The sequence below is a fragment of the Trichoderma camerunense genome (genome assembly GCF_050948025.1).
Source record: "Trichoderma camerunense strain CBS 138272 chromosome Unknown V8C40scaffold_14, whole genome shotgun sequence".
Lineage (NCBI taxonomy): Eukaryota > Fungi > Ascomycota > Sordariomycetes > Hypocreales > Hypocreaceae > Trichoderma > Trichoderma camerunense.
Window position 1 is genome coordinate 939,165 of NW_028145356.1, and position 20,396 is coordinate 959,560.

At 51.0% G+C, this 20,396-nt stretch overlaps 8 protein-coding genes across 8 annotated transcripts; 3 read left to right on the top strand and 5 right to left on the bottom strand.

Moving 5' to 3' along the window:
- Window positions 1–1,104: 1,104 nt before the first annotated feature.
- On the bottom strand, window positions 1,105–4,694 carry V8C40DRAFT_251411 (uncharacterized protein). The gene is made up of 5 exons (XM_083217181.1): window positions 3,949–4,694; window positions 3,691–3,707; window positions 2,482–3,556; window positions 2,149–2,415; window positions 1,105–2,094 (listed from the first exon to the last, which is right to left on the bottom strand). Exons 1-5 carry the CDS (start codon window positions 4,195–4,197, stop codon window positions 1,390–1,392), a joined length of 2,313 nt encoding a protein of 770 aa, XP_083071004.1. The 5' UTR covers window positions 4,198–4,694; the 3' UTR covers window positions 1,105–1,389.
- Window positions 4,695–4,841: 147 nt separating this feature from the next.
- V8C40DRAFT_251416 (Fumarylacetoacetase) lies at window positions 4,842–6,518 on the bottom strand. Its single transcript, XM_083217182.1, has 2 exons — window positions 5,446–6,518; window positions 4,842–5,382 (listed from the first exon to the last, which is right to left on the bottom strand). Exons 1-2 carry the CDS (start codon window positions 6,398–6,400, stop codon window positions 5,042–5,044), a joined length of 1,296 nt encoding a protein of 431 aa, XP_083071005.1. The 5' UTR covers window positions 6,401–6,518; the 3' UTR covers window positions 4,842–5,041.
- A 436-nt stretch (window positions 6,519–6,954) lies between these two features.
- V8C40DRAFT_251418 (apoptosis-antagonizing transcription factor) lies at window positions 6,955–8,819 on the bottom strand (the record flags this gene model as incomplete). The annotated part of the gene is made up of 2 exons (XM_083217183.1): window positions 8,693–8,819; window positions 6,955–8,633 (listed from the first exon to the last, which is right to left on the bottom strand). Coding segments are annotated over exons 1-2 (1,628 nt in total), but the record flags the coding sequence as incomplete, so codon positions are not given.
- Window positions 8,820–8,939: 120 nt separating this feature from the next.
- Window positions 8,940–10,461, top strand: V8C40DRAFT_251419 (P-loop containing nucleoside triphosphate hydrolase protein). The gene is made up of 5 exons (XM_083217184.1): window positions 8,940–9,197; window positions 9,251–9,377; window positions 9,440–9,559; window positions 9,610–9,834; window positions 9,903–10,461. Exons 1-5 carry the CDS (start codon window positions 9,135–9,137, stop codon window positions 10,271–10,273), a joined length of 906 nt encoding a protein of 301 aa, XP_083071007.1. The 5' UTR covers window positions 8,940–9,134; the 3' UTR covers window positions 10,274–10,461.
- Window positions 10,462–10,515: 54 nt separating this feature from the next.
- Window positions 10,516–11,725, bottom strand: V8C40DRAFT_62440 (tudor domain-containing protein). The gene is made up of 3 exons (XM_083223210.1): window positions 11,591–11,725; window positions 10,813–11,524; window positions 10,516–10,756 (listed from the first exon to the last, which is right to left on the bottom strand). The coding sequence occupies exons 1-3, from the start codon at window positions 11,639–11,641 to the stop codon at window positions 10,671–10,673; spliced, it is 849 nt and encodes a 282-aa protein (XP_083071008.1). The 5' UTR covers window positions 11,642–11,725; the 3' UTR covers window positions 10,516–10,670.
- Window positions 11,726–13,522: 1,797 nt separating this feature from the next.
- On the top strand, window positions 13,523–15,989 carry V8C40DRAFT_62454 (uncharacterized protein). The gene has a single exon (XM_083223211.1). The coding sequence runs from the start codon at window positions 13,785–13,787 to the stop codon at window positions 15,462–15,464; it is 1,680 nt and encodes a 559-aa protein (XP_083071009.1). The 5' UTR covers window positions 13,523–13,784; the 3' UTR covers window positions 15,465–15,989.
- On the bottom strand, window positions 15,907–17,445 carry V8C40DRAFT_251425 (holocytochrome c synthase CYC3). The gene is made up of 3 exons (XM_083217185.1): window positions 17,235–17,445; window positions 16,518–17,173; window positions 15,907–16,453 (listed from the first exon to the last, which is right to left on the bottom strand). Exons 1-3 carry the CDS (start codon window positions 17,316–17,318, stop codon window positions 16,171–16,173), a joined length of 1,023 nt encoding a protein of 340 aa, XP_083071010.1. The 5' UTR covers window positions 17,319–17,445; the 3' UTR covers window positions 15,907–16,170.
- Window positions 17,446–17,562: 117 nt separating this feature from the next.
- On the top strand, window positions 17,563–20,147 carry V8C40DRAFT_251427 (ABC1 kinase family protein). Its single transcript, XM_083217186.1, has 2 exons — window positions 17,563–19,805; window positions 19,877–20,147. Exons 1-2 carry the CDS (start codon window positions 17,763–17,765, stop codon window positions 19,919–19,921), a joined length of 2,088 nt encoding a protein of 695 aa, XP_083071011.1. The 5' UTR covers window positions 17,563–17,762; the 3' UTR covers window positions 19,922–20,147.
- Window positions 20,148–20,396: the final 249 nt, after the last annotated feature.

Here is a 20,396-nt window from a genome sequence, read left to right on the forward strand (position 1 = left end):
AGAAAGTACTAGATCAGATGATGGCGTGTTGCATTGCAGACTCGTTGCATCACCTGCTCCGCCTTTGTGACATATCTGTTGACAACAAATCACTGGCCACAGAGCATCCAGGTTTCCTCTTCTAGACAGAGGCTTCCGATGACGGCTGCAAAGGCCGGGCATTGTTCAACCAAAGTTTGTCGCCGGGCCAGTAGCAGCGGCGCCGCAGCGGGTTGTTGAGTCCTAGATAGCGGGTGGAGCAGATCTCCAACTACTTTCCCGCGGGAAAGTATTTCGATGGTCCGGGCGAAGTTGAAGAAAATCTTTTCCGGGCAAGATGAGATGATTACTACAGGCTGCAGCAGATAAGCGAGCGCAAAAACTGTCGTGAATGGATGCTGCACGGCCATTTGCCGCCCAACCTGGACTGATAGCAGTAGCGGCTTATTCCCTGGCTCTCGAATGTTATCTTTCCCCCTTTCTTTTCTCTGGATAAGCGACGGGCATTGTGCAGTCGTTGGCAATGGCTCAAGAAACCGAATCTCGACGTCTCGAGTAAAGGCGTTGATCCTAAAACGTTATGTTGATCCGCTGGCTACCACATCCGGCATCGGTGATGCTTTTCAATTGTTGCTGCATAATCAATAACCATGCAACTGTCAACGTGTCAAATGGCCTCGTTGCTGTTGAGAAATTGGAGAAAGCCGCCCGCCTTGAACCCTGTCTGGCCGCGGGAAACCCAGGGAAAACGCATGAATCGAACAGTCTGGACCCGACCCTCCAGAGTAAGACATCCTAGTGGTCGATTCTGCTGAGAATTTCCGCTTTGAGCAATCCATGCTCAGGGGTGCATTTTCTGACTCCCCGGATTCGTTGGCGTTGCCCGACGATTTGTGCGGGCAAAGCGCCGCGGGCTTCTTGAGCATTTTCTCCGGTCTGCTTTTCCTCCCTCTTTAGCTCTTAGCCATCTATCGGCGAGCAATCCGTGTCATGGCATATGATTCACTCTTTTCAGGTAATGTTGTGGGTATACGTAGCATTTATTAGATGGAAAATCCAAGCACAATGTTAAATCCAAGGTACACTTGTATGAAAGTGAAAGAGCCACGTCGACGTGACTGACCGCCTAATTATGCCACATAGCGCTGTAGATAAACGAAATCTAAGAAAACTCTCGCAAATCAGGTATCTAATTTAGCAAATCAACACCATATATTTTGATCGCATGTCGTGTTAAGCATGCACCTCTAACGTGCACTTTTATGGCATAGAGTATGGTACGTCTAAAACCTATCATAATGAAAGGGGAATAGTTATCATTACAAAAAGAAGGAGCAATCACATGGCTCAAACATGGCTCCGAAGCAATAGACGCTGTACTAGACAGAAAAACAGAATATCAATCTCTCCTTAAAACATCTCACGCATGTGAGGAAAAACTGTCCCATCTGCCGAAGCAAAGATGGCATTCTGTGTCTCTGGAGAAGATAGAGCGCCGTGAGAAGGTATATGCTGCTCTTCTCCGTTACTCCCAAACTGAACCCCATTGAGGCCCACGTAGCCCTCAAATATGCGTGACATCTCACTCTGTATCTTTTGGCCGTTATTGTTGTTCACTAATGGTTCCGTATTCTGCCTAGGAGGCATTGGAGGGTGCTGAAAGATAGGCTGGCCAGAGGGCATGGTATCCATGTGACCTCTTGCAAGGCCAATCATGCCCAGCGCTGCGCTCGAATGAGGGTCTTCATCTGGATTCAGACCAAAGCGAGGTGCCACGTCCTTGAGCGACTTGATGGTTCGCCACAGTCGCTGAGACACCCAGCTCTTGACGGACAAGTCCTTGACTAAATCGAGTGCCATGTAGAATTCTTCTCTGCAAACTGCACTAAAGCGTACGGGAGCATGCACAGAGGCAAGGAAGACGACAGATATTGCTGCTGCAAGAAATTGGTGGTAAAAGACCTGCGTTCTTCGGTAGAGGTTGGTAGTGCTGTTGAGGTGGTGGAGATACTGGATGGTGTCCTTTGCCAAGTCAACAACACGCTGCGCTTGTAATGGATGCTGCATGATGCTGGTGGCACTATGTAGGACGGGAGTATACAGCCATGTTCTTATCTAAGAGGCCATTAGTTCGGCTTAGGCAAGTTTGACAATTGCACTACGACTTACTTGATTGAAACGTAGATATGTCCATATCCTCAACCGTTGCAGATTATATGATGGCGTTGATGTCATTTGGGTTTCCTTGTCCCAATTACGCACTCTGATCTCTTCTGGTACACTCTCATACCACCGCAGGATCTCTTGGTCAAGTCGTTCAATTTCCTCCTGGCCCAGTTCTCGGGCAAGAACGGGACCAAAATGAGACACCTGACGCCAGACTTTGGCGCCTATTCGAGAGTATGTGATCATAGCGACAAGGTAGGGATATTCATCCTAGCTGACGTTAGTCTGACGAGCTCCATCTTATTCTTCTTTTTCTTCCACAGCCAGCAAACTCACAGGCATGGGTAAAGTCGGGTCAATTTCATCGTCTTGGATAGCATACGGCAGGCCCGTTCCAAACGCCCATCGGCGATCAAGAACGTAAGCAGACCAAAAGCTGTTGAGAGCATTCTTCCTCTCAGTCTCATTTTGGATCATCATCAGCCCTCTCTTTTGGTGAATGCCGAGCTCTACGCACAAGCGCACCACCTGTCCCATGACACGCCAGGCAAGCACTTCTTCATTGGACAAGAATCGATAACCGGCAACAAGTGCCAAGAGGGGAAGGTCAGAGACTTCAAGGCCGTCCGACATGAGCTTTCTGTTAATAGTATTTTCCATGCTCTCATACAACCGCACCGCTTTCTCACAATGACCGTGCCCTTCTACAACAAGAGCACAACACATGATGGCTTTTAATTGCAAAGTTTGAAGGTCATTCAAGGGCTCAGTTGGCCGTTGGCTCTTAAGATATAGCGCGATGTTCTTGACATGCGCAATCACGGTTTGGATATTGAGAACAGGATACATGATGCCAATCTCGTCTTCATGCACTCGGCAGAGGCGCACCATCTCATCTTTGTCAAACTCCAAGAGCGGGTCTGGCAGCTGGGGTATCTGGACTGAAACTGAAGAGGAAATGTGGTTGCTTGGTGGTGGCTCATTGTCATCCGCTTCTTCAGTAGTCTTCCACCCCATATTGCTGATTGTCTCTTTGGCCACATCGAGGGTAAAGGCCATGCTCGTCGGCCCCTGAAATGGCGTCTGCCTTCCAGGATAGTCTAGTCGGTGGCCAGATGCCGAGCTCTGTGATGGAGAGGGTGCGATGACTGAGTTATTAGCAGGTACGATGCGATCAGAAGATGGCGGTGCGAATCGAGACTCGCTTTGCATGTTGCGCATGCTCTGGTTGAGCCAGCTGACTTCTTCTTGAAGGCGACTCAGCTGCGCCGCAATCTTTTTGTATTCTTCCGAGTCTTTGAAGTTGTTAGAGCAGCAATTTGGCGCATAGAGACACGCTAGGTTGAGATTGCCGCAGCGTTGGCAAGGCGTTTCGCCATTGCACTTGATCTTGCGCCTCTTGCACTCGTTACTGGAAGGGTGACCCCCAAATGTCAGCAGAGCTCAGTATATTCCACCGTCATTGCATCTTTTGATAGGCATCCAGCAGGTGAGAAGGATATGTATAGATTACTGAAAGCCATAGAGTGCCGGGTGTGGGCTTACCAGGCAATAGAAATGTACTGGACCACGACGTCAGCTGATGGGATTCAACCAAAAACGGGCATAAACAGTTCAATAATTTGTCCATATGCCAGGATGTGTGATGAAAGTAGCAGCCAAATATTGCCTTGTGCTTCCAGCGCCTCGGCCCTCTTCCTTGGCGCAGCGTGTATGCATTGGACGGAACGCATCTACAACACCTCACGTCCAATCGCCTCGCACCACTTCATAAAAAATACAACGACAATTGCATAAACTCACCCGATTCCTCTTACTCCGCGTCTGTTTCGCAGTCCCCGCCTCATCCACCGACTTCCTCTTGTTCGCATTGCCATCGCCAGGCGAAGCGTCGTCGTGCAGCGCGGAATTGTCTCCGTACATGGCGGAACCTGGGCTCATGTGTGTCCGTGGCTGCGGCGTCTCGTACGAGACACTGGCCGAGTCGCTCAAAGCGGCGACTGGCGCCGTCAGGTAGCGCAGGTCCGATGCCTGCGTCTCAATCTGCTCCATGTCGCCCTTTTCCCTTCACTTCATGTGAGGGCCACAAGGGGAGTAGAAAAAAAAAAGGTATAGAGAGGCCGTTCGGACTTTGTGGCACGCTCCTGCACCAAGCATAGTAAAGCCGCGCCACACGTGACCTCTCAGCGCCCGGCACCCGAGGGGAAAGATGGGATCGAATCGATGCTCTTCGTGCTTCTTTGCTTCCCGCACTCAAGATAACGGCCGGCAGAGCTGAAGTACGGGTTGCAGGCGACGTCTGTTCCGCCCCCAGGAAGCTGAGCCGCTTACGGGCAATCAATCTCGTCGCGTGGTGGAGACGAGCCGGAGCCGAGGTCGATGCAACTGAACTGACAGGTCCTGTAACAAGCAACTGGGACGCCTTGATCAGCCTCGACAGGCATGTACGAAGCAGAACGAGGCACACTCGAGGCATGGCAGGGCGCCAAATGGCGACGCAAGGCAAAGCGAGGCAAAGCGCGGGCGTTCCCAAGCCATGTGGAATTCCCGGTTCCCCACGGCGCGCTTCTGGTCTGGCTCAATATTCCGTAATATGGGTTGGTTGATTGGGTTGCAGGCGTGGGGCCCGCGGAGTACGGAATTTGGCGATGAAGGACGGGATACGGGTAACGTTATCCAAATGACAAAGCTTTCTTCCTAACTCCTATCAAGCGGCTCTTGACGAAATCCGCCAGCAACATGCACCATGCCCGTCCACGCAGACAGCTAGCGAAGGCGACTCTCAAACAACAAGAGACTTGGGACACGAAAGAGCTCTTGGCTTCTGTTTTCGATTTCATCTAATGGATATTTTGGTTACATTTCTCATTATACCGTTGTTTCCCCCTCCCAAACTTTACGCCCCGTGAGCAGGCAGAATCGTGCCCTCACAGTCGCCAAATCCGATCCGCACTCCGTTCTTCTCGCAGTATCCTCGCATGTTCAGGCTGTCACCATCTTGGATGAAGCGACGAACCCCGCCCTTTTCAAGCTGAACATCAACCTTGCCACCCTCGGTCATTTCAAGCAAGCTACCACGTTCCCGAGGCTCTGAGCCGCTAATGGTTCCCGAGCCCAACAAATCTCCGGCCCTGAGAGGGCATCCGCCAACGGTATGGTGCGTGATCATCTGAGGGAAGGACCAGAGCAGATTTCGGCCGCTTGTCTTGGACAGATCAACGTGGTCGCCGTCCGCAGCTGTGGCACGCATCATGTTAGTATTTGCCAACAAATTGTACTAGGAGGGAGCAGGTCACTCACTTGTAAGGCCGACTTCAAGCTGAATGTCAAACACGCTCTCCTTCTGCGACTCCTTGAGATAATCCTGAACAGGGGTATCATTCGGCAGTGGCTGGGCTCGGAAGGGCTCCAGCGCATCCGCGACGACAACCCAAGGGCTGATAGTTGAGCCAAAGTTCTTGCCGTTGAACGGTCCGAGGGGCACATATTCCCACGCCTGGATGTCGCGAGCGCTCCAATCATTGAGCAGGACGAAGCCGAAAATGTACTCCTCGGCCTTGTTGATGTCGATTGACTCGCCCATCTCATTGGGCTTGCAAATGAAGCAACCAAGCTCCAGCTCAAAATCCAATCGACGGCAGGCAACTGTAATCGGCTCTTTGGGGTTCGCCGCTGGGTTGGGCAGGATCTGGCCACGGGGTCTGCGGATAGGTGTTCCAGACACGACGATGCTGGATGAGCGGCCGTGGTATCCCACCGGTAGGTGTGTGTAGTTTGGCTGCAGAGCATTGTCCGGGCCTCTGAACAGGACACCAACTTTGTAGGCGTGATGGTAACCGGCGTAGAAGTCAGTGTAGTCTCCAATCTGCATCGGCAAGTGCATCTTGACTTTCTCGACCGGAATCAGGACCTTTTGCTTGAGCGATTCATTATCCTTGAGAATTGCTGGCACATCTGTAGATTGACTTAGAATGCGCTGGAGATCACCTCTAACAGCACGGTGAACTGCGCGTCCACGCTCAGCAAAGGCGTTTAGGGATGTCTGTCCGAAAACTCCTTCCAGGTCACGAAGCGAGCTCAGCTGCTGCTTTGCCTGTTCATCGCCGGCGAGTGCTTTGAGGTCAATGACGAAATCGCCAATTCGTGAGGCGGCGCGGGGCTGCGAGCCGCCCTCAGAAAAGATGCCAAAGGGCAAGTTGTGGATTGAGAAGTCGCCGTTTTTGTCCAGCGGGACCCAGGAAGTTTGTGAGGCCATCTTAATTCTAATCTGCTGCTCAATCTTCGTTGATCAAAAGAGAAATGAGAAAGAAAAACAACCAACAGATGAAAAAAGTGAAAAACAGCTTCAAGCTTTGAGCTGTTGCGATTTGTTTTCAATCGGCATATGAAAGGCGGGATGCAACGGGGCACTTCCGCGTTTGTGGGGAAGAGCCGAGAAAACCCGCCCGCGCCCGGCAGCAGTTCCGAAGACGGATTCGGATTCGGAAATGATTGCGTTCCCAAGCTCAACTTCCGTGCAGAAGAATGATATTGCTTTCGTCTTCTTATCGATGTTGGTAATAATTGATTATGTTGGAAGATTTGGAATCATGAACTTACAAATACGGTGCGTCGGTGGGAAGGTGGTTGATTCCGGCGGCGCTCCCACTGCTGTCTGCTGCTCAGTAGAATTGGAGCGTCTATTTCGGGACCTTGAGGATGTGTGGTTGAAATGATGCAAAGTACGGAATACATGCATAAGAAAATATAGATTCCATATGTAAGACTTATAGAATCAAGCATGCATCACGCATCATGAACAAAAGATAGTAATGTGAAATGATTTTTATTAACACAATGTATCATGTCCAACCCGGCTGGTTCCTCTTCCAGCCATCTATCAATGCCAGTATATAAGAAAAAGCCCCTGAATAGAATTTATTTAAACAGCCGTAATCCAGTGTCTTCCTTATACAGAGCCTCCATCTCCTCGTCCTCGCTCTCCTCCTCATTAAGCTCCATCTTCTGACCAAACAGAGTTCCAAAGAAGCGATCAATGGCCTCCTGCTCCCAGGTTCTTCTGTCTTCAGACGCCATAAAGTTCTGCAGCTTCTCGTGCACTGTGAATCGCATCTTACGTCCTTTGCTTGCCTTTCGATCCACCACTTTTCGGGACTTGGCCTCTTTGTTGGCGGTAAGCATCACCGAGGCCACCGCGCTGGACTGCTCTGCGGCGGACTCTACTGTGCGTTGATCGACGAGCTCCTTCAGAAGCAGCTGGTAAAAGTCGGCATCGTCATAAATGTCCTCGCTCTCAGTGATCTTCTTTGAGGCCTGAACTGGTGCGCAAGATCGAGGGACTCGAGTGCGTTTGACAAGCCGCTCATCGGGGTTGGCGAGCTGGTCTTGAAGGGCACTGATGAGAGTCTTGGGCTTTGCACCAAGTCTGTTTGCCGGCGCGGTCACATTTACGCTTTGCACCTTGCGAGACCATTTATCCAGTCTGTCCTCGCGGAATCTGGTGGCTCTCTGATCGTCCTCCTGAATTTGCTTCCAGATTTGCTCGTTAGAGAGATCAATCTCAATTCGCTTGCGTTTGCTGCCAGCGGCTGTGGGAGGGGCCAAGTTTTCTCGAAGGTCGCTGATAGTGTTTAGCAATTTGATAGCAGCTTCCTCAGCAGCTTCGTAAGCCTCCGTCTCTGAGCTCGAATCGGAATCCAGAGTGGGGAAGGTATTCGCAGCGACGAGCGCCTTTTGAAGTCGGATACGCATATTGAGTAGCCCGTCGTAGATTTTCCTCTGCTGCTGAATAGCCATTCCTTTCTGGACTTCGGTCTGGTTCGATGAAGGAGTTGCCGGGGAAGGTTTCGCGCTGCGCTTGGCTGATTCTTCGTCTTCATCCTCGTCCTCGTCCTCATCTTCATCTTCCTCATCCTCATTTTCATCATTATCCTCTTCCTCTTCTTCGTCCTCCTCTTCCTCGTCTTCATCGGAGGTTCCATTGCCATTCAACAAGGCGTCAAGACCATCGTCCATATCCTCGTCATCGTCATCGTCATCGTCATCATCTTCTTCCTCTTCAGAAGCAGACATAAAGTCCGCCGCAGAGGCTCGCTTGCTCTTGGGCTGCTTAGGTTTTGAGCTGCCCCGGAATACGAATGCGTCCAATCGTTCATCATCAGATTCCGCCAGAGCATTGTCGCTACTGATTTCCGAGTCGCTAGCCTCTGCTGTATCAGCAACTAAGTCGGCCGTCTCCGGGTCATCGAATTCGGCATCTTCATCATCTTCGTCGTCGTCGTCTTCCTCCTCTTCTTCATCATCGTCCTCCTCTTCTAGAGCCTGGCGCGAAACTCGAGATCCTCGGTATTGTTTGCCCAGAGAAATCCCTTCCTTCTCTCGAAGCTTACTACGTCCGACTGTCACGTAGTGCTCGGTGCCAGTGCGCTCATCTTCGCTCCCACTTCCGTTGTCATTGTCGCTGTTTCCATTGGCTTCAGGATCGTAATCTAAGCCCCTTCATTAGTATTTAACGTAATGATGAAAAATAAAAGTTATTTCACAATACCTTTGACCAATTCCTCGTCCGGATCTTGGAAATCCTTTGCGCGTCCTTTTGCTTTGGCCATTTTGGATGTTGGTCTGGCTGGCTTGAATGAGTGTTGACGCCCCACGCTGGGAATTTTTCTGCCATCAATGGGAGTCTGCAAGGTTCTAAACTTTTAGGCGGTGGATGACGGCAGAACATTAGCTTGCACTGTCTTTGTAGCCAGACCCGAAAAAGCACCAGCGTTGCTGATAAGTGGGTCTTTGAAGTAATAGTGCTGGATACCTAGCATCACATCAACTCTTAGATGAATTAACATCTTGCTCACTTTGATCGGGGAATGCGGAGAGTCCGTCATCAGAGTGTTGCAGCGATACAATGACTTTCACCAATTGAAACTTCCTACAGCTTGCCTCTTGCGTTTTCATAAAGCATTCCTAAGTTTCCTCAGTAAATTTCGACAATGCGCTCCTCACCCTCACTTCTCTTTCGAGCTGTAAGAGCTCTCCAGCATGAGAATCCTTTGGTTAGTTGGTTTGTATTGCTCTTCAAATCGACTCCAAGTTAACAAAGTCTCAGGGTCTTCCTCGATCAGGCACTCCGCCAAGCTGGCCAAAGCGACCTCAGAAGCGGAAGATTGCCGGAGTAAACAAGGTCATTGCCGTATCCTCCGCCAAAGGTGGTGTTGGCAAAAGTACCGTTGCCGGTATGTGGCGAAAGTGCAATGTACAGTTCTAGATATACATGACAGGCTCACAAGCGAGATAGCAAACTTATCACTAGCTTTTGCTAGACTAGGATATCGCGCCGGAATACTAGATACAGACATTTTCGGCCCATCCATTCCTACCTTGTTCGATCTATCAGGGGAGCCCAGGCTATCCAACAGTAAGAAGGCTATCATTGCCTGCATGCTCTTTTTACTAACACATTTCAAGACAACCAACTAGTACCCTTAACAAATTATGGCGTCAAGACAATGTCGATGGGCTATCTAGTGGGAGAGAGTGCCCCCGTCGTATGGAGAGGGCCAATGGTTATGAAGGCGATTCAGCAGCTTCTTCACGAAGTAGACTGGGGTGGTTTGGATATCCTTGTTTTAGATCTGCCTCCCGGAACAGGAGACACGCAGTTGACTATTACTCAGCAAATCATATTGGATGGTAGGCAGCTATTTCTTGATCACCTTGAGCACTGTTGCTCATTTCGTCTCATATACTGATTAGCACAGGATCCGTCATCATCACTACACCACACACTTTGGCAACAAAGGATGCAGTCAAAGGCATAAACATGTTTAAAACAGTCGGCGTCAATATCCTCGGCGTGGTCCAAAACATGTCTCTGTTTAATTGCCCACACTGTCATCAGGACACTCATGTTTTTGGATCAAACAAGAAGGTTGAGAAGCTGTGTCAAGAGCATGGGATTGACTTTCTAAGAGACATTCCTCTTCATCCCAATATTGGCGATGACGGGGAAAGGGGGAAGCCAACTGTCGTTTCTGAGCCATCCAGCGAACGAGCATCAGCCTTCCTAGATATAGCTAGAGCTATTTGCCCCAAGATTGACCTGAAGGAGGTCGGGAGTCATAATCACTAACTTTCTTTCTCGACACGGTAACAAATATAGACGGCATATCCGGGAATTTCAACATCGTCTGATGAAACGTGGTCGTTGAACCTGCCATCGTAACTTAGCAATCCATTGCTGATCCCAAAAGGGGGGCCTGTTCTTGGATGAAACATCTGGTGATTTGCCAAAGCTGTCAAATGCAATCAATATTCCCATAACCTAATGCTTCTCGTAAACCGCGATGTCAATGTTCTGGTGTAAAAAAAGCGAAATGCTCAACGGTTAGCCTCTGCCACAACATATTGCAAGGCAAATTACCGCAGTATCAACAATAATTTCCTAACTCCATAACGCCTCTGAGACCTCTTGGAGATCTTCCTCATTGGCCCAAACCCTCCTGCACTGGCTCTTCTAGGCAAAGCATTTAATCGAGCTCTTCATTAACCTGGTAGACATGACGACTACGGGTAGGGTCCTTTCTCATTGCTTTGCCAGAGCCAGTGAAGCCCACTAATGGAGAGCAATTAGCGAGATTTCATATGAAGAGACCGAATTTAGAGACTTACCTCGTCCGTGGATTCCCTCGGGTGTGCGAAACATGGAGTCCTTCTTGTTAGATTTGCCAAACTTTGATTTGGCGTTGAAATCTTGCCATTTAGACTTGCCAGCTTCTAATTCTTTCTTGGCTCTGATCTTCTTGGGCTTCGGTGCCTTGGCATCATCTTTCTCTGCTTCTGACTCCTTCTGCGCCTCTGGGTACATAGTAGCGCCAGCCGAGCTGACGACGCCAGGAGCCGGCGCTGTGGCCGCTGGGGTAGCGGATGCCGACGGGGGAGCATCGGCCTTTCGCTTGTTGGAGATGGGGCGAATATCTTTTGACCTGAGAGTGTCCGTGGTGTCGTAGGTCTTGAACTTGACAATGTAGATGGGATCGGTGGATGATCCAGTGATGGACGTGATGCGCGCTGGATAGAAGGCCTTGTCGCCCGAAATCCACTTTGCCAGAACGGTATCATTCACTTGATAGTTCACAGGGGCTTCTTCCTTTTCTTCGACCGGCGGTGCTGCCTTCTTGAAGGCTGGGTGGTTCTCTTTGGACCACTTGGCTGGCTCAGGAGGTGGCGCGGCTGGTTTTACTTCGGGTTTGGGAGCCTGCTTCGCTTTCAACTCGGCGATATTTTCGTCGAGAAGATCAACGAATTCTTTCAGCTCGCTGTGGAGAGCCTTGAGCTCAACGTTGTCGGGATCATCGCGGATCTGGCCAAGAACAAGATCCAGCTAGATTTGGGTTAGCAGCGGGCCATGGAAACTATCAACAGGGAGGCACAGAGGCTTCGTTCATACCTGTTCCTGGTACGTTTGTCGCTCTGCTTGGATCTCTGCGATGGAAGACATTGTTGAGTCCTTTATGTGTGAGTTGCACTAGGATTTGTAGCTGGAAAAGAGGATGTTTACATGCGGCGTCGCGACACCTTTTGGAAGTTCAAAAAGTTGGCTAAAGCTCAAACTCCGGCTGCGTGATAGCCATTCTACCTGCAACAGATTTGTGGGGCTGGCCTTATCAGAGATTATGACGAATCGGCAATAGTCACGTGATGCTTCATGATCGCGGCAATTGAGCTTGGAAGATCTTAGATCCACGATTCTCATCACATTGCGGTGCCTTTTCTTGGCAAGTTGATGCTCAACCAATCTCAATTCATCAAATCGATGGTCTTAACATAGTAACAATGCACTGAATCCTAAAGTGCATCTTGGCTTTGCCGTGATCGAGCAGCAATGGCTTTTGTGGCTTACATTTCCACCACTCCGGGATCGGTGCTGCAATCCAGAATACGCGTATTGGCACGATTTATCTTGATAGGCCTTTGTTCTCCAGTCCTCGTACTCCGTACCATCGCCAAAAACATCAAGCAGCGGCGTCTCCCTGCGCTAGCAGGAAAGGGGAGCATGACAATGAAACGTTTCAGACAACCCAACGTCATCGCTACGTGGTGAACAAGGGTTATGCGGGGAGTATAGCTGATGTGTCTATGGCATGGGAACCGGGTTTGAGCATCTCGAGGATATTGGGCAACGACGTGGACAGCTTGGGCAATTCTAGGCAGCAGCTACATCGCATCCGGTCGAGAGTCCTCTCATGTCGAACAGGGCCTCTAATCGCCATGGGGGCACAAGGTAACAGTACGGTAAAGTCGGATCTCTTTGTCCAACACGTGTGCGTGTACTTGTTTGTAATTGTCCGAGCGCAAACGATTAGCAAGCCTCGTTCGTTCATACACCCAAAGTGATGTGCAAGAGCTCCTTCACCGGTGCGCCACATTCGAGACACGGAACCATTCAATGGAGCTGGATTCGCCATTCCTGGGGGAGCGAGATTAGATAGTCGTACACTGCACTACCTGATGCGGCCCAAGCGCAGCGTGGAACGCCAAGGAAGCACAGAGGAATCCGGGATGGAGCAGAGACAACAAGTATGACGCAAGTTATGCTGATGAATAAGGTGGTGAATTAGAGCTAAGACATTGTCTCTTTGGCGGGCATTCCAGTGTCCGGACCCAGAAAAAAAAAGTGAGAAGGGGAAAAAAGCTGGGAACGGAGAGAAAAGGAGAGAGGTTATGTACGGACTGGTGTTAGAGCTGTAGGTTTATTAGTTTTGTTTGCATTACCAAGGTAGACGCAGTTGAGTTCCTAGATTGCCCGTACAATTACAAGCACAGTACAGCACCTACATTGTACGCACGGCAATTGGCGACAGACAGAAACTTGCCTTCGTATTTGAAGCGGATGCATCTGGCGGGCCACAAGAAAACAGAAAAGCGAAAGCAAGCGGCCACCGACTCAAGAGCCTCAACCACTGCGCAGCCTCGGCCACCCTCCATCTCTTTGCCTCGTCGTTGCTCAAAGTCCCGGTCCAGCGGTCTGTCTCGGGAACGGCGACTATTCCTTTATTAGGGCATGACAATTGCACTTTGTTCAACCCTCCTCCACCTGCCGCGAGCAGCAAACGCATCGCACTTTTTTTTCTCCTTGTCTTTATACTTTTCCTTTTCCATCGGCCTGTCCTTTTCCTTCTAATACCCAGCCCAGTCACCGTCTTTCCATCATTTCTTTTCCCATCTTCCACCTCACATCACATTCCTTCCGGTCCGCATCCCCAATCCGCGCCAATTCGTGTTCCCTGCAGCCCGACCATACCATCCAGTACAGTACGAGGTAGTTGCTGTTATAGGCGCTGCTGTCAATTGACCCCCCCTGGACCGTTTGGAAAGCCGCCTGTCGCATCGCGTCGCTTTGAGCCGACATCAACCACCCTTTATAGCCATTCACACGTGTCTCACCCTCCACCAGGATCCCGTCCGGCCCAGGGCACTTGCAAAGGGCCGTCGATAGCATCGCATCGTGTCGATACGCCGCACCGGTGCGCATTGCGGGCAATCGCCACGAGACGAGGCTCGTCTGCGGCAGCCTCACGACAGCCAGCAAATCCGGCCCAGCGCGGCCCAGACAAAGCAAAGGCAAAGGCAAAACCGCAAGCATGGCTTCCGAGAGTGACCAAGACAGCGCATCTGCATCTGCAGCTGCATCTGCCGGCCAATCAAAGCGCCCTCCCCTCAACCATCACGCCAGTGACCACAGCGACGCCAACACAGTCGCCTCTTCGGGACATGCGCCTCGCCCCAAGCACCAGAAGCAGCACCACGTTGGCCGCCTGCACGGACGAGTGCCGTCTACCAGCAAGGGCCTGCACAAGCACAACCACAGCTCGTCCTCGTCCAGAGTCAATCTGAGGAAGCAGGGCTCGCCCACCGACCTCGAGCTCCAATTCGCCCAGCGCCCAGTGCCGCACCGCCGCGCCACCAGCGAGGTCAAATTGCCTCAGCAGGACCCGGCTGCCACCATCCCCAAGAGCCTTTCGCAGAGCAACCTGAAGCGCAACCGGTCGCATGTCGAGATCAGCAAGCGCACCAAGTCTGCCGACAAGCTGAAACGCAGCTCCAGCGGAACCGGCATCCATAAGCCCGCCAAATCGCAGGTCCATTTTGATCTCGGCTCAGACGACCCGGAAGACGAATGGGTCGACGCCAGCGGCTCTAATTCACCCTACCTGTCGCGAAAGGGCTCACTCAATAGCAGCACACATTCATCCTATCCTCCGGGCAGTAGTACGGCAAATTCTCGCCCGCAGACGCCGAGCGCGTTGGCCGCGCCGCCTGAATCATCGTCACCTCCTGCTCGCAAGGAAGCAGAGCGAAAGGACTTTCCCACGACGCGATTGCTGCAGAGAACTTTACACGGCGCTCCGCCTCAAATGTCCACCGACATGGCCAAGGCGACTCCCGTGCACCTGTCGCCCGACTCGACCAGCCACGAGCCCTCTCCGCCGACAGAGAGCCAGGAGGATGGCCTTGTTTCGCGTTTCGTCGAAGTCCCCAGCTCCGGCCTCACCAGCGAGGGCTCGTTCTACAACCCCATTCGTGGAGGAGGCTCTCACCGATCCGAGGACCTCCCGATACGAGCACATTCAATGGCTAACCTATCAAGATCACACGATTATCCCAGTGAAAGCACTCTTGTAATTGAGAGTGAAAACAGCGCCCTAGTGCCCAAGCCCGCCAGGAGAACAGCTGCACAATCAGCAAATACCTCGCGCACGCAGCAGAAACTTAACCTTCAGCGAGCTAGCTCATCACTCGAGCCTGGACAGGCAGTCCCGGGCGTTGGCGGAGTCGTAGGAGCCGGGCCTCTAATTGGCATTGGAGATCCAGGACACGATGGCGGCAACAGTCGGGATCCTCGCGTCGGCAAGCTCCTGGAGCGTACAGGCATGGAATACCTGGTTGTTCGGCGCCATCAGAACCCGGTCGTGCGATCGTTGAATCGTCTAAGCCAATTGCCGGGTTTGGACAAAAACAAGAGGATTCCTCGCTCCAACACCGGCTCTACCACAGCTAGCAAAAGATCAACAGACCTCACTGCTCGTCACATTCGAAATATAAGCATGCCCGAAGGACGCCAGGCGCTCCCCGTCAAGCGGGCAGGATCAGTGAAAATCAACGGCGCTGGCTCTAGCTATGAGGGAGAGGACAACATGAACCGACTGAGTGAGAGACTTAGTGGTTCTAGCCTCGTCGGAGGTGAGGAGGAGGATGGGATGGCTGCGCTCCTTCGGAACCTTTGGGAGAAACCAATGGATCTCAGCGCCAGCACAGATTGAAACAAGACGACACCAATCAAGAACAAGTGGGGGGTGTCAGCAAGTATATACGGCGAACACGACACTGTGATGCCACAAGAGTTTGAACGCTAAACAAAACTGTCTCATGATACAAGGCTCTCTTTGGTGGCGATGATTGCTCTTTTTTTTCTTTTTCGATTTTCTTCTCCTTTTCGAGCTGATCAACTCGGAAACGATACTTTCGGCTACGTGCTGGGCGTTTGTAGGAAATAATGTAGAAACACCAGCTTGGTTCGGGGCAATATCCTCTGTTTTTCGCGTATGGGCACGTTCATAGGTGCCACGGATTCGTTTTGCAAAGCGTGGTTAAAGCAATATGGGGAAACACGATTCGACTTTTAACGAAGGACAGTCTACGGATACATCAATATACACATGTTTTAATAGCGCATTCAGTCTCTTTTTGTATAAAATTCAACACGATAGCGATATCCCGTGTTCTTGCCAGCATTTGGCCCCTTGGTGATTAAGTGCTTCGTTTACGTTTACTATATGTTACAAGCATTGTACACGATGCTTGAGGCAAAGGTCATATGCACATCAGCTATTGAAATCTATTTACTATACAGTAACGCCTGTTCCATTCATGATAATATACACGTCCAAAAGCACCGTCATTAATTTTTCTGAGATGGGAATTTGCAAACCACTTGCATGAAGAAGCAATGCAGCAACAAAAGCTCACTTAGCCCCAAGGCTTAACGGCGTTGTAGCGAAAGAACGGCTGCGGGTTCTGCTCTCGCTGGTCACCGCCAATAGCCTTCCACCACACATCTGTGCTCCATCGGATGATTCGCTCGGCGCTTCCTAAAGGCGTGGCCGCAGGACGGACATCCAGATAGAAGACGGGCTCACCAGTGGGCTCCGGCTCTCCAGAGTAGTAGTCGATGACGTATCGGATCTCCTTCTTTTCGCCGTTGACATTTCGGGAGACGAACCAGTCATGACGATCGAATGGAAGGTCAGTTCTAAGTCACTATTAGCTTGCAATTCTTCAAATTGTTCATACGAATGGTAAGAGTCCCATCTTACCCAAACTTGGAAGGATAGATCCAGCCTAGGACCTGCAGCATCGTGGCCTTGGGAGTGAGGTCCTTGGGTCGTCCTTGGAAGCGGATGAGGGTTGGGCTGACATCCACTCCATCCCAGTGGCGATCCAGCTCCTCCGCTGAGTGCGCTTCTCCTCGCTTACAGACCTGCCATCCTCTGTATAGGCCGCGCGCAAAGCGCTCCTCCCAGCCGATAATCTCCTGCCATGCGCCTTCGTTCAAGAAGTTGTGGACATTTACCATGGATTCCACGGCTGTGATGTCGGTATCTGTGTAGCCCTTGCGCAACAGGGCATTGTACATTTGCTGGGGAGAAGGGTACTCCCACGTGCCGTCGCCGGATCCCTTGGGGATGGTGGATTCTTCACGCTCCGTCGGCAGCGCCATCGACTGCGAGGGCGCAGGCTTCTGCGACAAATCGGGGAACATGTAGTTCAAAGGGTTGAGTTGTGAGAGGATCGACTTGGGCTCTTCCTGGCCGCGGGAGCCGTGAGGCACCGGGCAGCCAGATGTCGGCGGCAAGGGTGATGACGAGCCATGAGGGACTGGGCAGCCGGATGAGGAGGACGATTTATCGGCGGGTATGGCTTTGTGCGGGTTGAAGGCATCGGCAGCCTTTTGGTGCATAGGACATCCGGGCTGTTTGTTACTTGTGAGTATCTACCGTTTCTTAGGTCCGAGTCTTTCGGGTCGATCATACCGGAGGCTCCTTATTCAGTGGCACGGCCGGGTGTCCTTGAGGAATGCCGGCCGGAGGGGCAGGCTCGGCCCAGAACCAGCCCATTGTGAGATGCAAAGTTTTATACAAATAATCGATGTATGCGAAGAGGGCCAAATGCGAATCGTAGGTTACAGGCAGCAGGAGATTGCTGAAGAATCGAAGATGTAAAGGGTATTGAGGGGGATGTTGGTTCTAAGCCATAGAAATTTCCAAGCCAACAGCATAATCTTATCGCATCATTCTTACGGCCAAGCCCGAACCTTTTTTTTTTTCTCTCGCACATGTTTAGCCGGGTAATCGCCGTGACCACTCCACTACGTCACCGATTGATTCCGGCGCGCGGCAGGGATTCTGCAGCGAAGCTTGTGATTCCTACTCGTATTAACTCGGGCGATGCTCTATTTTTCTCGTTTTCCCCCTTTAAGCCTCAGAATATCTTCATGAGGCCTCGATTATGATCACGGCCCGTATCGGCCTGGAATTGAGTGCGCGTGATTGTCCGCCGACATGAAGACCGGCCTTCTCTTAGGTCGGCTGTGTGGGCGCACTTTATTTCGACCTTATTTGCTGCGTCAGACGGGACTCGGATTCCGGAGAATTGATGGGCTACATAACTGGATTCGCACAGCTAGAAGAACAGGATGGAAAGAAGGCAGAACAAGAGGCAGGATAGCGTTGCGTGCTTCAGCCGGTGCAGCAGCGTTAGGCACAGGGGCTTTCATTCAGCTGGCTCAGACGGATAATGGGGGAACTGAGCAGACGGGCGAGCTTCGCATGTTGGAAGCATCCCGAGATGAGATTCGCAAGACCATCGACGATAATGACCGGGGGATATCCAGGATCGTGCAGCAGATTCTTCTATTTTGGGATGTCTACATCTGGGAGCCAATCTGCACCGGAACAAGGTTCTTACACCTCGTGGTCATCTTCGTGCCTGTCATCCTTTCAGTGCCCGCAATCTGGTTTGGGCGACGCCATCCTGACAAAGATGGCGAAAGAAGCGGCACTCTTTGGTGGTATGGATTCCTCGTGAAATCGATGGAGCTGGCAGGCCCTGCATTCATCAAGCTCGGCCAGTGGGCAGCTTCGAGAACCGACATCTTCCCCACGGCCATGTGCGATACAATGTCTAAGCTGCATTCGAATGCGCCGGCCCACTCCATGCGCGTCACTCGGAAGACAGTTGAAGCGGCGTTTAACGGACGTCATTTCGAGGATATTTTTGACGAGTTCCACGAAACACCTCTTGGAGTTGGTGCAATCGCCCAAGTCTACAAAGCAAAGCTCAAGCCTGATCTTGCAGCACCGCAAGAGCTAGCAGCCGCCCCAAAGGAACCACGACCTCTTACTCAAAATATGAAACAGCATGTGAGAACTGTTTTGAAAAGTTCACCCAAGCAAGTTCCATCAACGTACGTCGCAGTCAAAGTCTTGCACCCCAATGTTGAACGCATTGTGCGAAGGGATCTGAAGATCATGGGCTTCTTCGCCACTTTACTCAATACGATCCCCACGATCGAGTGGTTATCTCTACCGGACGAAGTTTCTCAATTCGGGGAGATGATGAAGCTTCAGCTAGATTTGCGAATAGAGGCTGCCAATCTGGAAACATTCAGAAGGAACTTCGCGGACCGGACGACGGCTTCGTTCCCTTTCCCTTATTCCGAGTTCACGACTCGCAACGTTCTCATTGAAGAGTTTGCTCAGGGAATACCTCTGGCAGACTTCATGGAAAACGGAGGCGGTGTCTTCCAGCATGATATTGCTGACGAGGGGCTGGACGCGTTTCTCCGGATGTTGCTTTTGGACAACTTTGTTCATGCCGACTTGCACCCAGGCAATATCATGGTCCGTTTTTATCAGTCCGCACAACCAAATATTCGGCTGCGTCGGTCCGCTGAGAAGGCTCCTACCTCGGACGATGGCCACCTCGATGTTACGGAGCAGGTTTTGGAACGACTACGGCCATATCGGCGCCGCAAGGACAAATCCGCATGGGAAGCCGAGTTGGCCAAGATTGATGCCGAGGGTTATCGTCCACAACTCATCTTTATCGACACAGGTCTGGTGACGGAGCTGAATGCAGTCAATCGCGACAACTTCCTGGCCTTATTCCGTGCCGTCGCCGAGTTTGATGGCTACAAAGCCGGCCATCTCATGTGCGAGCGCTGTCGTCAACCTGAGGCCGTCATCGACAAGGAAGTCTTTGCCCTCAAGATGCAGCATCTCGTCCTGAGTGTCAAGAGCCGCACACTGGCCCTTGGCAATGTCAAGATTGGCGACATCCTGCAGGAAGTTCTCTCCATGGTGCGCAACCATCACGTCCGCCTGGAAGGCGACTTTGTCAACGTCGTCATCAGTATTCTCCTTCTGGAGGGCATTGGACGTAGTCTTAATCCCAATGTCGACCTTCTGAGCAGCTCGCTGCCGATTCTGAGACAGCTGAGCGCTCAGAGTGGTGCACAGATGGCGAAGCACGGTGATTTCTCGATGATTATGCTGTGGATGGGCTTGGAGGCGAGGAAGTTTATGCAGGCTAGCGTTGACGATGTGAGTTTTAACACATCCTCTCTCCCCATCTCTACATGTCCTTTCGACAGTGCTAACAAGTGTTTCTCTAGGTTGAACGATGTGTCAAATACGATCTCCTATCACCCAATGTATGAATAACGAAACATGCATGCTATAGAGTAGAGGCCAGAGGGTTTTCTTTATCTATATACAGAGCGTCAGCAATTGCTCTTTGTAAATTATGTATAACACTACTGAGAGGCATCCTAGATGAAGATGTAGGATGTATTATGGGCAATACGAGGCTGCTATAGAAACATTTAGGCGATGTCAGCTGTCTAGTTTTGATGATGATAATTATTTAACTTCTTCTGACTGTACAATCTCTTGCTAATCTTAATCGTGTGCATTGTACCAGCATGGATAACAGCTTGGTATGACGCAAGAGTATTATTGATTCTATTTGCTCGTTACACAGTCACACCTAGCTTACTATGAAAGGGGCTGCCTGTTTGCCAGCAATCATAAGAAATAGGCTTCCGGCCCAATATGCTACTCTCATGACTCCATCTTATCATGAACATCAAAATAATTAATAAATTATTTTCCAAGATCACACCGGCTTCAGGG